The 13,586-nt window shown below is 47.2% G+C and overlaps 1 protein-coding gene and 1 long non-coding RNA gene across 3 annotated transcripts in view; one reads left to right on the top strand and one right to left on the bottom strand.

Annotated features, from left to right (window-relative positions):
• The window catches only part of RNF32 (ring finger protein 32), a 43,580-nt gene extending 34,681 nt beyond the window's left edge, over positions 1–8,899 (bottom strand). For both annotated transcript variants that reach the window (XM_012786264.3, XM_012786265.3), the window contains exons 1-3: positions 8,687–8,899; positions 3,478–3,571; positions 2,579–2,843 (exon numbers count right to left, since the gene is read on the bottom strand). In XM_012786264.3, the coding sequence (XP_012641718.1) occupies positions 2,579–2,843; positions 3,478–3,492 (280 nt within the window). In that variant the 5' untranslated portion in view covers positions 3,493–3,571; positions 8,687–8,899. The remainder of the gene's footprint in view (positions 1–2,578; positions 2,844–3,477; positions 3,572–8,686) is intronic.
• Positions 8,900–10,959: 2,060 nt separating this feature from the next.
• Positions 10,960–13,586, top strand: part of LOC105883229 (uncharacterized) — a 55,891-nt gene continuing 53,264 nt past the window's right edge. The window contains exon 1 of the long non-coding RNA XR_012920970.1: positions 10,960–11,721. This is a non-coding gene — a long non-coding RNA (uncharacterized LOC105883229). The remainder of the gene's footprint in view (positions 11,722–13,586) is intronic.

Below are 13,586 nucleotides of genomic sequence, written 5' to 3'. Positions count from 1 at the left end.
TTTTCCTACCAGCCGTTAAGATACACTACAAAACTATACTAAGTAAAACAGTGGGATATTGACATAGAAGCAGAAGCCCCCAAAAGGAAGAATCTAACAACTTCTAAACCCGTCAATTTTCCCAATATCATAAGCAGAGTAAACTGTGTGAGATCTAAATGTGAAACGTAGAGGATAAAGATAAATAAAGAAAATGTAGGAAAATCTTTGCAATCTCAGATTGGTGAAAGATTTCTTAAATCTCCCAAAATATAGCAATAATGTAAAAAAAAATGGATTTAACATTAATCAGAATGAAAATTTTATTCAATGTAAAATGACAGATAAAAGTTAAAACATGATGACAGAACAGAAGATATTTTCAGTGGCTAAATCCACAAGAGATTAACATGTAGAATACACAAGAACTCTAGTAAATCAGCAAGAAAAGACAGAAAATCCGAGTGGAATATTATGTGTAGATAAGAGTATATGGCTCAACCTCATTAGTAAATAACACGCATCATAAAGATTTTTTTTTAATAAAGAGGTCATTTACTCTACTTAATAACCTCACTTATTTTTCAAATTAGGATGGTCTTCTTGATGTCTAATATAAATCTTTCCTGACACACACAAAGAGATTGATTATGATGAAGCTATTTGATCATCTACATAAACTACATATGCAAATAGAAGATACTCACTAAGTGTCTGTGTAACATTATCCCAAGTCTCAGCGTGTTCTAGAGCCATGCCACTTTCTAGATGACAACTAGCATTGTCAACAGAAGTTAAGAGAGAAATAATATAAAATGTCGCCCCTGGGCACTGCTGTGGGAGCAAGTCCCCTCTGCCTTGTGGGACTCAAGGTACTAGGACACCACATCCCCACCAAACCTGTTCTCCAAGTCTGTTATTTAAAAATCTTTATTTCTAACTTCTCAGTTTAAAATAATTTCAAACTTACAAATGGTTGTAAAAACAGCATAAAGAATTCTCATACACCCTTAACCCCAAATGTTAACATTTTTCATAACTCTAGTATAAAGATCAAAACCAGGAAATTAATGTTGATGTAATCTGTCAGGCAGTCTATACAACTTACTTGAATTTGGTTCTTTACCGCATATGCGTCCTTCTTTCCAGTCTGAGATCTCGCCCAGGATCATGCAGTACGTCTACAGTTCTTATGTCCCATGACTATTAGAATCCGGGACATTTTCTAGATGTGTTTTTTTTTTTTTTTTGAGACAGAGTCTCACTCTGTTGCCCGGGCTAGAGTGCCGTGGCGTCAGCCTAGCTCACAGCAACCTCAAACTCCTGGGCTCAAGCGATCCCCCTGCCTCAGCCTCCTGAGTAGCTGGAACTACAGGCATGCGCCACCATGCCTGGCTAATTTTTTCTAAATATTTTTAGTTGTCCAGATAATTTCTATTTTTTTTAGGAGAGACGGGGTCTCATTTTTGCTCAGGCTGGTCTCGAACTCCTGACCTCGAGTGATCCTCTGGCCTCAGCCTCCCAGAGTGCTAGGATTACAGGTGTGAGCCATCACCCCGGCCTATTTTCTAGGTTTTGATTTGCTCGACTTGATACTTTTGAAGACTACTGGTTAGGAATTCTGTAAAATGTCATTTATTTATTTATTTGAGACAGAGTCTTGCTCTGTCACCTCGGCTAGAGTGCCATGGAGTCAGCCTAGCTTATAGCAACCTCAAACTTTTGGGCTCAAGTGATCCTCCTGCTTCAGTTTGACCAGTAGCTATCACTACAGGTGTGCACCACCACGCCCAGCTAATTTCTTTCTATTTTTAATAGAGAAAGGGTCTCACCCTTGCCAAGGCTGGTCCAGAACTCCTAACCTCAAGTGATCCTCCTGGTTTGGCCTCCCAGAGTGCTGGGATTACAGGTGTGAGCCACTGCATCCAGCCTAAAATGTCTTTCAATTTGGGTTTGTCTGAGGTTTCTGCATGATTAAATTCAGAATGTATTTTTGGCAACAATGCTACAGAAGTAATGTTGCAGCTTTTACCAGGACAGCAGATGCTGGCAGGTGTCGTGACTGGTGACACAGCTTGGACTACTGGCTGAAGTGCTGTCTGCCAAGTGTGGCCACTGTACCTGGACAGTGGACGCCTACCTGCAGTGGACACCCACCTGTGGGCAGAGACTGTGAGACCACATCAATATTCTGTCTCAAAGGTCACAACTTTTCTCATTACTCACTTCAGTAATAATCATGAATATTACTGTGCTGTCTGCCAAATGCTGATTTTCTATTACCTTAATATATTTATTAGTTGTCATTCTAATAAAAGGTTTTTTCTTTTTCATCATTTCTTTATTCAATTATATCTATCAATGTGAATTAATGGACAGTTCTTTCATTCTACTGTTTTTACTTATTCTACTTATCATTACTATCTTCATTTTCTAGCTCAAATGGTCTCCTATCATTTTTAAACTTCAGAATATACACAACTTTCAGTATAATTATAAATTAAGACAAATTATTTCTGTACCACAAAAATTATGCTATTAATCTCAACAGATTCATTAGCTGTGATAAGCCAGAAGCCGAATGACCAGAGTAGCTTACCTAAAGTTAATGGTGGTGGTTTTGGATCAAGAACATATTCTTTTTCTGGATCTTCTACTCTGGGACCCTGCGTAGTTTTCTTAAGTCCTGTGTCTATTATTGCTTTTGTGTCTCTTTTTAGAGCTTTGGATCTGTTCTCTTTCTTTTGTACTTTTGTCTTAGAATGATCTGCGACTGAAAGATTTCGAAGTTGAAGATCATGTAAAATGTGATCTTGTAAAGCAACTGCAGTGACTGCTAAGTTGTCTTTTTTAGATGAAGGACCCTAAAATGTAGGAAAAAAGTCATATTTATGGGAACATTATGTAATATATCATTTAGAAGAGAACTGAGGTTTTAATATTCAACCTTGATGGTGCATTAGATTAAATCTACTAGTAATGAATGCTTGACCAATTGTCACTTAGAATGCTTGACCAATTGTCACCTGAGTTGGCCCAAACCCCCTTGCATTTATGTTGAAAACATAGGAGGATGTCTTCATTGAATTACTAAAGGTTTAATTATAATGAGAACAAACTCATTATGACTTATATACCTGTGTATGTCCAAAGAAATCCACACTGCTTCACTATAATTATATTAGACTCCAAGCAAATCCTGAGGAGGATCTTGCACTTAAGCATATCGTATGCTTTTTTGGTGGAGCCATAATATATTTTCTATGCAGAATAAAAGTCACTAAACAGCTTGGAGGTGCTTGCAGTAAGCACCACAGAAGACTGTTCTTCTCACCTGCCTGTCCACTGCCCCCACGCCACACTTGGCATCTCCCATTCCTGCTAACAGTTCCTGGTTGAAGCAACATTTGCAAGCTATTTTTAATACTCTCAAATGGTTGAATTAAAATACATTTCAGAAGTAAAATAATGTGTATATTTTTAAAAAGGATGGTGTACCTTATTTTTTAGCATGCTGAATAATCAGGAAAAGTTGTTTCTTGGCTCTGACAAACCCTATCATCACAGTGTGTCACACTCCTTTGTTCTTCCACTGTAAAAACATAGTCAACAGAAGGTCAAAGTCAGAGTGCACATAAAACTCTTTTAGGACGTTTATGGGGAAGACATGTATTAAAAGTCTGATGATGAAGCGATGGAAATGCCCACTGCAGTGCAGCACTAAGCCATGAGTCTGATTCAGGAGGAGGAGCAGGATTCAAGCCAGTTGCAATTTGTTTCAGCCCTGTCCCCAAACGGTTCACCACTGACTTGTAGAGAACACGTTAATATAAATGAGAACAATTCATTGCTACACATATTAGGCATAAGCACACCAAAATTTCAAACTAACATTGGAGACTAAAAAGATCAGAGATTTATAAACAAAAAACCTCCTAAAGAGGTAACAGTTAAACTGGAATTTGAAGAGTAGACAGAGAGGAAATGAACATGTTACATTACAAGGAAGGCAAAGGCACTCAGAATATCAGCATGGTATGCCTGCTACTCATGGGAGAAAGGGAACAATGAAAAAACTGGAATGCAGAGGAATTTGCTAACTGCAGTCTGCCCAGACACAGATGGACAGCATATGGGGACTTGGGTTCCAATCCTGCTTGGGTTCCAATCCTGCTGCAGCACTTTGCTGGGCAAGATACTCAACACAGCGGCATCTCACTTTCCTCATCTGCAAAGCAAGTACAGCACTGGCTCTGCATGGTTCCTGTAGGGGTTAAACGAGACAACCTTTGCAAAGTATCGAAAAGCAATCTTTTCACACAGAAGGTACTCCAGTTATTCCAATTCCCTTCACAGCTGGTGAAGAATTTGGAATTGGCTGTTTTTGTTTTTGGACAAGGATGTATTTTATGAAGACAAAAAAGTCCAAAATGTACTGTAATGGGGAGAAACAGAAAGTTACTCAAGTAAGCTAGGGAAATAGTATAGCAGATCCTCAAATAACATTGCTTCCTTCGGCATCATTTCATTGTAACGTCGATGAAAAAAAAAGTATGTTGGCAGCTTAGGTCACTGTCTGAGTAGAGTCTGTGTGGGTTCTCTCCGGGCACTTGGGGTTTCCTCCCACACTCCAAATCTGTGCGCAGGTTCACTGGCGTGTCTAGACTGTCCCTGAGTGAGTGAGTGTGTGTGTGAACGGGCCCTGAGATGGGAGGCCATCACGCCCAGGGTCAGTTCCCGCCTTGTGTGCTGAGCAGCCAGGACGGGCTGTGGCCACCTGTGACCCTGAACTGGAATAAGCAGGTTGCAAAATGAATGAAGGAATACAAAATTATTGTCCACTAATCCATTAAGCGTACAATAACCATACAGACACATAATAAATGATGCAGCGCAAAAGGGCTCAAGGGGGCACTTTGTTTGTCGTGGACCTGCGTGGTGGGAGCAGGTGCTGCTGAATTTTTGCTCTGCAGACGTTTATCCCAGATTTAACCCACCACACGAAGACCACTGCCACTCACTGAAAAATTGGGTTTTGCTCTTTCTTAAATGTATGTATAGCTCACATTTATTTCAGTGTTTAACAATAGAAGTGTTTTGGTCTTTACTTAGAAGTTTGGTGATGTTTTTAAGACCTGAAATATGCTGCAGGAACTTAACTGCGGCTTATATCAATCAGCCTACGATAAAAGTGCTTTCACTATACATTGTTTTGATTAAAGCCGCAGCTTCCAGGAGCCTATCAACGAGGTTAAGTGAGGGCTCACTGTACTGAGGGCCTAACTGTAAGAACAGAAAAGAATTAATCCAAAATATATTTCTAAGGCCAATGCCTGTATTAAATTAGTCCAACTGAAAAGAATAAACTCACTAAGCAGTGTGTGTAGAGAGAGAAAAGTAAGGACACTGGAAACAAATCGATGAGCTATCCAGAGTTTAGGAATAAAAAGATTAGCAGGTGCTAAAATCCTTTGGAAACTTGGATAATAGTTTCTACTGCAACCTTTCCTGTTCTCTTCCACTTCCGGCATCGAGAGACATTTGAAAGACGTTTCTGTGCAATATTTCATCAAGACGATGTAGGTTGGAGAATTGGTGTAAGGTATTAAAAATACTGAAAGATCATTACCAGAGTTTTCTGCTTCCAAAATGCTTACAACCTGGCAGAAGATAGTTTGTATCATACCCAAAACCGTTTAATATAATCATATCTGGCCATCTACACTCTACAATTTATCTCAAATTTCTGCACTGTAGGCCACTGTGATTAATATCAAGGTAAAAGCTTTTAAAAACCCAAGTTCTACAGTCTCATTAAATTTTAGAATTTAAAATTTAGGACTTAAAGGTATTGGAAACTTTTCAAATATCTAGTCCAACTCCATTTCATAAATGAGAAAACATATCCAAACATTAGGTGACTCCTCCAAGAATACATAATTGGTCAGGTGAGAAACTTAATCCTTGTCCAATATTAAAAGCTAAAATTAATAATGACACATGCCTTCTTTATAAATCTCAGTATCAAAAACTAGTTCAGAGAGGTAGGGCTTGGTAGCAAAAACTACCATTGTGGTGCCAAGGTAAGAGTCACCAATTTGTCTAAGTGACCATCAAGTAATTAATAAACTTGCCAAATAAAAATACATAAGACACAAACATACAATTTTAAAAATACAATTCTACATAGTGCCTTATCATCGCCTAACATTTGAATGTTAGGCAGTATGATAAGGCGATGATAAGGCACTTTAAACATCTTTTTATGAGGTTCTACCTGTGATCACCAGAAACATACAAATATACATAAAGTTGCTAGAAATCTCTTTAAAACTTAAACCGTCTTTGGACTTGGTTCCCCTTCTTGTAATGGGTCGTGTTAAAGGTTTTGGGCCATCATAAATTTGCACCACTTACGTAAAAGAAACTGCCACAAGTTAACCAGAAATAGCTTTGACAATGCTGAGCCCTCACTGGGTAGAGCCCCGAACCCTCCCACGTGCTAAACCCCAGCCCCACGGAGCTGGTCCCCACGGGAGCCCCCGCTGACCTCCTGGGGCAGGATCCACACGGAGCCCCCCGCTGACCCCAGGGCAGGATCCCCACGGGAGCCCCCCGTGACCCCCTGGGGCAGGATCCACACGGAGCCCCCCGCTGACCCCAGGGCAGGATCCACACGGAGCCCCCCGCTGACCCCAGGGCAGGATCCACACGGAGCTCCCCGCTGACCCCAGGGCAGGATCCACACGGAGCCTCTCACTGACCCCAGGGCAGGATCCACACGGAGCCCCCTGCTGACCGCAGGGCAGGATCCACACGGAGCCCCCCGCTGACCCCAGGGCAGGATCCACACGGAGCCCCCCGCTGACCCCAGGGCAGGATCCACACGGAGCCCCCCGCTGACCCCAGGGCAGGATCCACACGGAGCCCCCCGCTGACCCCAGGGCAGGATCCACACGGAGCCCCCCGCTGACCCCAGGGCAGGATCCACACGGAGCCCCCCGCTGACCCCAGGGCAGGATCCACACGGAGTCCCCCACTGACCGCAGGGCAGGATCCCCTCGGGAGCTCCCCCTCCCCCGCTGACCCCCCCCCGGAAGGTTCCCCACGGGAGCTCCCCCAATGACCCCGGGGCAGGATCCCCACGGGAGCTCCCCCAATGACCCCGGCGCAGGATCTCCACGGGAGTCCCTGCTGACCCTAGGGCAGGTCCCCACGGGAGCCCCCGCTGACCCCCAGGGCAGGTCCCCCCGGGACAGGTCCCCGCTCACCCCTGGGGCAGGTTCCCCATGGGACCCCCCGGGACAGGTCCCCACGGGAGCCCCCGCTGACCCCCGGGACAGGTCCCCACAGGAGCCCCCGCTGACCCCCGGGGCAGGTCCCCCTGGGAGCCCCCGCTGACCCCCAGGGCAGGTCCCCACGGGAGCCCCCGCTGACCCCCGGGACAGGTCCCCACGGGAGCCCCCGGTGATCCCCGGGACAGGTCCCCACGGGAGCCCCCGCTGACCCCCAGGGCAGGTCCCCCCGGGACAGGTCCCCGCTCACCCCTGGGGCAGGTTCCCCACGGGAGCCCCCGATGACCCCCGGGACAGGTCCCCACGGGAGCCCCCGCTGACCCCCAGGGCAGGTCCCCCCGGGACAGGTCCCCGCTCACCCCTGGGGCAGGTTTCCCACGGGAGCCCCTGCTCACCCCCGGGACAGGTCCCCACGGGAGCCCCCGCTGACCCCCGGGACAGGTCCCCACGGGAGCCCCCGCTGACCCCCGGGACAGGTCCCCACGGGAGCCCCCGCTGACCCCCGGGGCAGGTCCCCACGGGAGCCCCCGCTGACCCCCGGGACAGGTCCCCACGGGAGCCCCCGCTGACCCCCGGGACAGGTCCCCACGGGAGCCCCCGCTGACCCCCGGGACAGGTCCCCACGGGAGCCCCCGCTGACCCCCGGGACAGGTCCCCACGGGAGCCCCCGCTGACCCCCGGGGCAGGTCCCCACGGGAGCCCCCGCTGACCCCCGGGACAGGTCCCCACGGGAGCCCCCGCTGACCCCCGGGGCAGGTCCCCACGGGAGCCCCCGCTGACCCCCGGGACAGGTCCCCACGGGAGCCCCCGCTGACCCCCGGGACAGGTCCCCAAGGGAGCCCCCGCTGACCCCCGGGACAGGTCCCCACGGGAGCCCCCGCTGACCCCCGGGACAGGTCCCCACGGGAGCCCCCGCTGACCCCCGGGACAGGTCCCCACGGGAGCCCCCGCTGACCCCCCGGGGCAGGTCCTCACGGGAGCCCCCGCTGACCCCCGGGGCAGGTCCCCACGGGAGCCCCCGCTGACCCCCGGGGCAGGTCCCCAAGGGAGCCCCCGCTGACCCCCGGGGCAGGTCCCCACGGGAGCCCCCGCTGACCCCCGGGGCAGGTCCCCAAGGGAGCCCCCGCTGACCCCCGGGACAGGTCCCCAAGGGAGCCCCCGCTGACCCCCGGGACAGGTCCCCACGGGAGCCCCCGCTGACCCCCGGGACAGGTCCCCACGGGAGCCCCCGCTGACCCCCGGGACAGGTCCCCACGGGAGCCCCCGCTGACCCCCCGGGGCAGGTCCTCACGGGAGCCCCCGCTGACCCCCGGGGCAGGTCCCCACGGGAGCCCCCGCTGACCCCCGGGGCAGGTCCCCAAGGGAGCCCCCGCTGACCCCCGGGGCAGGTCCCCACGGGAGCCCCCGCTCACTCAAAGACGGCCGGGTTAGACACCAGTGTCCCGGGGCAGAGCGGGGACCCGGAGCCGAGAGGCGACGTTGCGCGCGGCCCCCTCCCTGCCCTGGCAGGACAAGGTCCCTCTGGCCCCGGCTCTGCCTGTAACGCCCGAGAGTCCAGAACGCGCAACCGGCTCGGGACTCCACCGCGACCGGCTGGGCTCACCGTTGCCGTAGCAACCCCCGCCTCCGCGCTCGCTCCCAGCGCGCATGCTCCTTGGCCCCGCCCGCCGCGCCGGCGGCCGTACGGCCACAGCGCGCATGCTCGCCGGCCCGCCGCGCGCACGGCGTCACGTCCCCACGCCGGTGCATCGCCGTCGAGGCCCGCGCGCGCGGGAGCGGGGCGTGGGGAGCGTGTGGCCGGGCGAGAACGGGGCGGCGTGACGTGGTGCGGGCCTCGCGCCTCAGGTTCTTGCCGCTCGCGCGCGGCCGCGCCCCGCCGAGTCGCGCGTCCTCCGTCGCCGCTCGCGCCTTGGCGTCGTGGCCTGGCGGCCGTCGATGCGTGCTCGAACTCGTGACGCACACGTGGCCCGTCTCCAGGCCGCTCTCGGGGCGCGGGCGGGCCGCGGCGTCTCCTCGCGCGCCGACCTCTGACCTCTGACCTCTGCCGGGCGCGGCCCAGAGGCCCCCCTCCCGCGCTGAGAGGTCGAGGTCGGGGTCGGGGTCGTCCCTCCGCGTCCCCGGCCCCGCGCGCACCGGGCCCTGCGGGTCGCGCCCGGAGACCTCCCTGCCTGTCCCCTCGCCCGCGGATCCCGTAGCGCGGGTTTCCATCGTTTGGGTGTTTTAGTTCTCTGAGGTAAGAGCCTAGGTCGTTCCCACACTCCATCCTGGCCGGAAGTCAGAGGGTCTTTGACCTCTTTTTAAAAAATGGCGATGCCCTTGTCGTGTTAGTTAAACTTATGACGTGCTTTTATTAGAATAAAACTAGGTTGAAAGAAAACATACAAAGGCTAGTGATTTTTTTTTTTTTACTTCCCTGAAAGAAAAGTCTAAAGTTATCAATGAGTGACTGGAAATCAATCACGGCTCATTAAGGACCCCCAAATTAACATACATGTGGAATAAATGATGCATCTATGAGACAGAGTATTTTAAACTCCGCTTAAGATTTTAAGTTTTCCTTAGTGGAAATGAATTTTCTAAACCGGCCACTCCTGTTTTGAAGTGTATAGAAACAGAAGACAAACAGGCTAAAATTTTTGAGTAAGCCTAATTAAATTCATAATGAAGTTAATCTTGAGTTATTAGTTTTTCCACATAGTATTCCAAAGTTTTCCAACAAATATTGTAGCCTTGATTTATGTTCCAATTGGTGATGAGTCTAGAAGACAGGTAAGGGTCCTTTTTTACAGTCTGAAGATTCATTCTGGGTCATGGGTGTTGGTGTAGCTTAGTGGTAAATGGGTAATTTGGATTCAGATCGTAGACCAAACTTCCAAGTCGAGACTTACTTTCTAGTGTCTGATTTTTGGTAGTTTATCTTCCCAAACTATGGGTTCCTTATTTGTGAAGGGGAACTTGTTACGATACTTCTCCCCTCAATACTCAGCACCTACGCTCCGGCAGTAGCCCTGGCATCTCTGGAATCCTGGGATGGAACATGACCAGCCCCAGCTAGTCAGAAAGTCCAGGATCCTGGACACAGTGACTTAATTAGGGGTGGCCATATGTCCCAGGTGGGCCAACCAGGGGACTCAGTATTTTTGTGGAAGCTATTGGAAAACTTTAACTCTCCCTACTGAATGTAACAAGAATAGACACAAAATTTGCCACCCCATGAACTTCAGAAGGAGGACTATACAGGGAGTGGCAGAGCTGAGATTGGGGCAGAGTTGAGTTCTGTTGACAAGTAAGAGTCCTGAAACTAGTCCTACTCTTACCTTTTTCACTTACTGCCTTCAGCGACTTCAGGGCTGGTTTTCTGCTGCTTGCAATAGCAAGAATTTGAGTGATAAATAGGTATACTGTGACCACCTTAAGGCTTTGGTGAGTTTAAAACATGATATTGTGTGTGTACTGCTTAGTACAGAGACTGCTGTTCTGTATATCAGTTTTTAAGATTCTTGGACTTCATAAAGTTTTAAGAACATTATTCATTTTTAAATTCCTACCCTCCATTCAAATGTTTAAATTTGCATGACAGTTTTTCTATCTGCATGTTTTCTATCCAAAATAAGTTGATCATTCTTCAGTTAGCCACAAAGAATATTTTTATTTATTTTTATTTAAAAGAGACAAGGTCTCACTATGTTGCCCAGACTGGTCTTGAACTCCTGGGCTTAAGTGAACCTCCTGCCTCAACCTCCCGAGAAGCTGGGTAGCTAGGATTACAGGTGCCTGCCATCATGCCCAGCTAATTTATTTATTTTTATTGACAGGTATTAGATGGACATTTTGGGGATACATATAATTTGACACATTTATTATAATCAGACCAGGGCAATTGGGATATGCATCACCTTAAATATTTTTTATTTACACTAGGAACATTTGAATTATTCTTTTCTAGCTATTTTGAAATGTACAATCCATCAGTGTCAAGTGTAGGCTTTTGATTGAAAATTTAATTTGATAATTATTACTTTGTAATTCTTGACAAGAGCAGGGCTGACATGGTTGATACTTGAAGAAGATAATGTGAGGAACACATGATTCATCCTTCTTCAAGATAGTGTGTTCTGTTGAATTACATTAGATGCTCAAGATACAACATTTTTGGATAGGGTAATTAACATATATAACCCACCTGTCTTGTTCCCAAAACCGAGTTGTCAGTGACTTATATTTTAACCTTATGCCTTTAGCTTTTTTTTTTTTTTTAAAGACCTAAGAAACTTCATGTGTGCAGAGCACATTTGCATCTTCTGAAAACCCCTGTTGCGTATATTATCCATGGTACTGTTCAGTGCCCTTTGTTTAAGCACTCATATGATTAATTTATTTTAGAACGTCAGAAACATTAATTGGATGTCCTAGGAATGGTGGAGACAGACGGAAGAGAACATTAAAGGTAGGTGTGGAAGATAAGATGTTTGGTTGCTGTGCTTAGTTACAAGAAGGGACACGTGCTTTAGGATGATTGGGGTGCACTTCTGTACTCCACTGTGATGAAGAGGAAAGCTGTGTATGTGTTTCTATATTTAAGATCTGTTGTACAAACACTGGGACTAGGGTGACGTTGCCTGTGCATGTCCAAGAAGGGTGGCCCACGATGGCAGGGGCTGGCCATTTAAGTGGAAAACATTGGTATGAGGGGAAAATCTTACACTGTGTCTTGTCTGTGTAGAAGGCAATTCAGGGAAAGTGTTCAAATACTAGAATTGGCAGTTGGAGTTTATCTCCCAGGTAAGGATGAAGCTTTTAAAAGTATTACACTAGAGACAAGTGTTGGCATTATGTGGATTCTTGTGCATCCCACCCATAGAATTCGAGTTTGCCCACGAGCGTGGTCTCTGACTGCTGCTCTGGGGGAGGCCTAGGTCAGAATGGCTCTTCTTAGTTCAACACCCTCCTTCTCACATATTTAATATCTTAATACTCTCACATTTCTCCTGTTATCTACAAAATGTTCTCAGTCCTCCTCAGTTTGCATTCTATTCCCCCCTATCAGCACAGCTCTTGACACCAGAAATAAACGCAAGGAGCAGAAGTCGGTAGCATCAGATCCATCTTTAATTTAGCTCTCAATTTTAACTATCACCAAAACTGCCTTTTCTTCAATTTAACTTTTCTTAATCTTTAGTATTACCTTTAACTTTCTACTAACACTTTTATGTTTATTGTCAGTTTCCAGTCCTACACTTGCTTCCACCCAGATTCTTTTTTTCAGATCACTCTAAGGCCTTTCCCTTACTTTGCAGCGCGTGAGGCCTGGCAGTCATTTGGAGGTTTGCCAGCCTCTCCCACTGTCCAGAGCAGTAAGGACTCAGGTGTACCAGCGGGGCTCTTTTGAGTATCTTCTTACCTAGAGATTATGCTGCAATTTTGTATTTAATAAATGAAAAAGGGCTTAGGATGTTTCAACTCTTCTGGAAAAATGTGTGTTTTTTCCTATTCCTTGACAGATACACTGTGATGACATTATTCCTGTCACATTGACGTGGTGGTAGAGTAACACTGAGGAAAACACCCCTGCACTGGGGAGGAGGGCAGAATCACCTCATGTCAGTTTCTGGTCTGTAACACACACTGATGGGTTTAACAAATGAGCTCCTTTAAAAAATTGTTGTCTGAATAGAAAATGGGGCAAATTCATTCTTTGCTGGATCTAATATATTTAGAAGTACTTTATCACTTTGGTAAGGAACGGTGTCCTCCTGGGACCTCCCATCTGACGTGATGAAGAGACTCACACTCACTATACTGATCACCATGTACCAGGCATTTACAAAATTTTGCCAAAAATGATTATGTGTACTCATTGTATTAAAGGAGTATGGACTCTGTTGAGACAGTTGTGATTTGTCTGTCCTCATTGACAATTTAGACAGGTGTGTGAAAGTGTTACACATGTCAGGTTACTGGTACAAGCTATAAAGTAATGTGGGCAATAAACAATACTGGTTTCTAACCATTTCGGCTAAAGTGGAATTTCTCTAAAAATTGAATCAGTTGATGCTCTGGTATGTTCAAGATATCCATAGAGAGGCTATTTCCTGATTAAATCGAGGTAAGTTTTTTAAATTAATAGATTTTATTTATTTTAAAAGTTTTACAGATAAATGGTGCACATAGTATAGCTTCCATATACTCCCTCTCCTTGGAAGTTTCCCCTTATTAATATCTGTTTGGTGTATTTGTTAAACAATCAATGAACCAATATTGACACATTGTTATGTATCAATAAAGATTACAATAGAAATCACTCTTCATTTA

This window comes from Microcebus murinus, chromosome 9 (assembly GCF_040939455.1).
Source record: "Microcebus murinus isolate Inina chromosome 9, M.murinus_Inina_mat1.0, whole genome shotgun sequence".
NCBI classification, from domain to species: Eukaryota; Metazoa; Chordata; class Mammalia; order Primates; family Cheirogaleidae; genus Microcebus; species Microcebus murinus.
Note: the sequence above shows the minus strand (reverse complement) of the source record. Positions and strands in the feature narration are given on the sequence as shown.